The 1,265-nt window shown below is 54.7% G+C and overlaps 1 protein-coding gene across 1 annotated transcript in view; it reads right to left on the bottom strand.

Moving 5' to 3' along the window:
* NCOR2 (nuclear receptor corepressor 2) overlaps window positions 1–1,265 on the bottom strand; it is a 194,166-nt gene that overhangs the window by 736 nt on the left and 192,165 nt on the right. The window contains exon 48 of the mRNA XM_009880331.1: window positions 712–845. Within this exon, the coding sequence (XP_009878633.1) occupies window positions 712–845 (134 nt within the window). The remainder of the gene's footprint in view (window positions 1–711; window positions 846–1,265) is intronic.

The raw sequence follows: 1,265 nt of genomic DNA, 5'->3' as shown, positions 1-1,265 counted from the left end.
CCACCAAGGAGGGCGGGAGGCTGCCGGAGCCCCGCAGCAGCTGTGGGTCACCAGTGTCACCCTGTCACCTCCCTGTCCTCCCAGCCCCCACCATCCCCTCCTGCAAACACTGCCGTGCCCAGAAGATGCTGGATAACATCTGCCCAACCATCCATCCACCGTGAGCACTGAGCCACAAACCCCAAGAGGACTAGAACAACCCCGCAAACATCTGAAAACTTTTTCGAAGATGGTCACACCGTTGCAGGGCGGCCCTGGGCATCAGCCGTGCTTCAGGGGTCCTGGCCAGCCCCCCCAGCCCCCACCCCTCACCCCACCCACATGAAAGACACGGTGGAAACGAGAGGAAAAGAGAAACAATGCTACGGGGTCAGCACTGAAGGGTGGGACAAGCTCTTCACCCTCCAGCCCATGGGTGGAGGTCTGGGTCTGGTTACGGTGTGGGTGAATGCAGCCTGGGAAGACAACACAACCCTGGTCCGGCTGGGGCGGGGAGAAGATGGCCCTTCCTTACACCCCAACAACTGGCCGTGTTCAGCCCGGGATGCCCACACGGTGAGGAACCCAAATGCCACCCTAGCGCCTCCATCCCTGGCACGCTGCAGGTACCACCGGGGAGAGCGAGGTGCAGCGCAAGCCATGGCTGTGCCACCACCCCACGGGCAGGAGCTCTCTTCAGGCGCTTCTCTGGCCCCCCCCTCCACCTCTCACCCCACGGCGCTGTCCCTGCCGGCGGGAGACGATGGCGGCAGGGTCCGCAATGCTGGTAGGGTCTGCGACGCCGGTCAGTGGGGCCGTGAGCGCCACAGCCGCCTCCCACCAGCAACCGGCACCTTCCTGGACTCCTGGAGACACCAAAGCAGCACACAGTATTGCTACTGTGCCAAGTGGGAACTTTATTCTTTGTTGTGTGGGGTTTTTTTTTTTTTTTTGCTATTTTTTTTTCCGAAAAGGTGACGGAGGCCGCTTTGAAGATGGGTCATATTTAGATTATTTTTTTTTTTTTTTCCCAGCAAAATCTGCAACACTTTAATAGCGCTATGCCCAGACATCAGCTCTGTTAGTTTTTACATCTCAGAGCCACGGAGACACCAGCAGCAATAACCTGGGAACGGAAAGACCTCCACATCGCTTGTGCATTGTCTTGGATTTTTTTTTCTTAAAAAAAAAAAAAAAAAAAAAGCACAACAGAAAAGACACAAACATTGATGAACATTAAAAACCTGTACATTGTAAAAAAAAAAAAAACAAACCGAAAAAAAAAA

The sequence above is a fragment of the Charadrius vociferus genome, unplaced genomic scaffold, assembly GCF_000708025.1.
Source record: "Charadrius vociferus isolate BGI_N301 unplaced genomic scaffold, ASM70802v2 scaffold332, whole genome shotgun sequence".
Taxonomy (NCBI): Eukaryota; Metazoa; Chordata; class Aves; order Charadriiformes; family Charadriidae; genus Charadrius; species Charadrius vociferus.
Note: the sequence above shows the minus strand (reverse complement) of the source record. Positions and strands in the feature narration are given on the sequence as shown.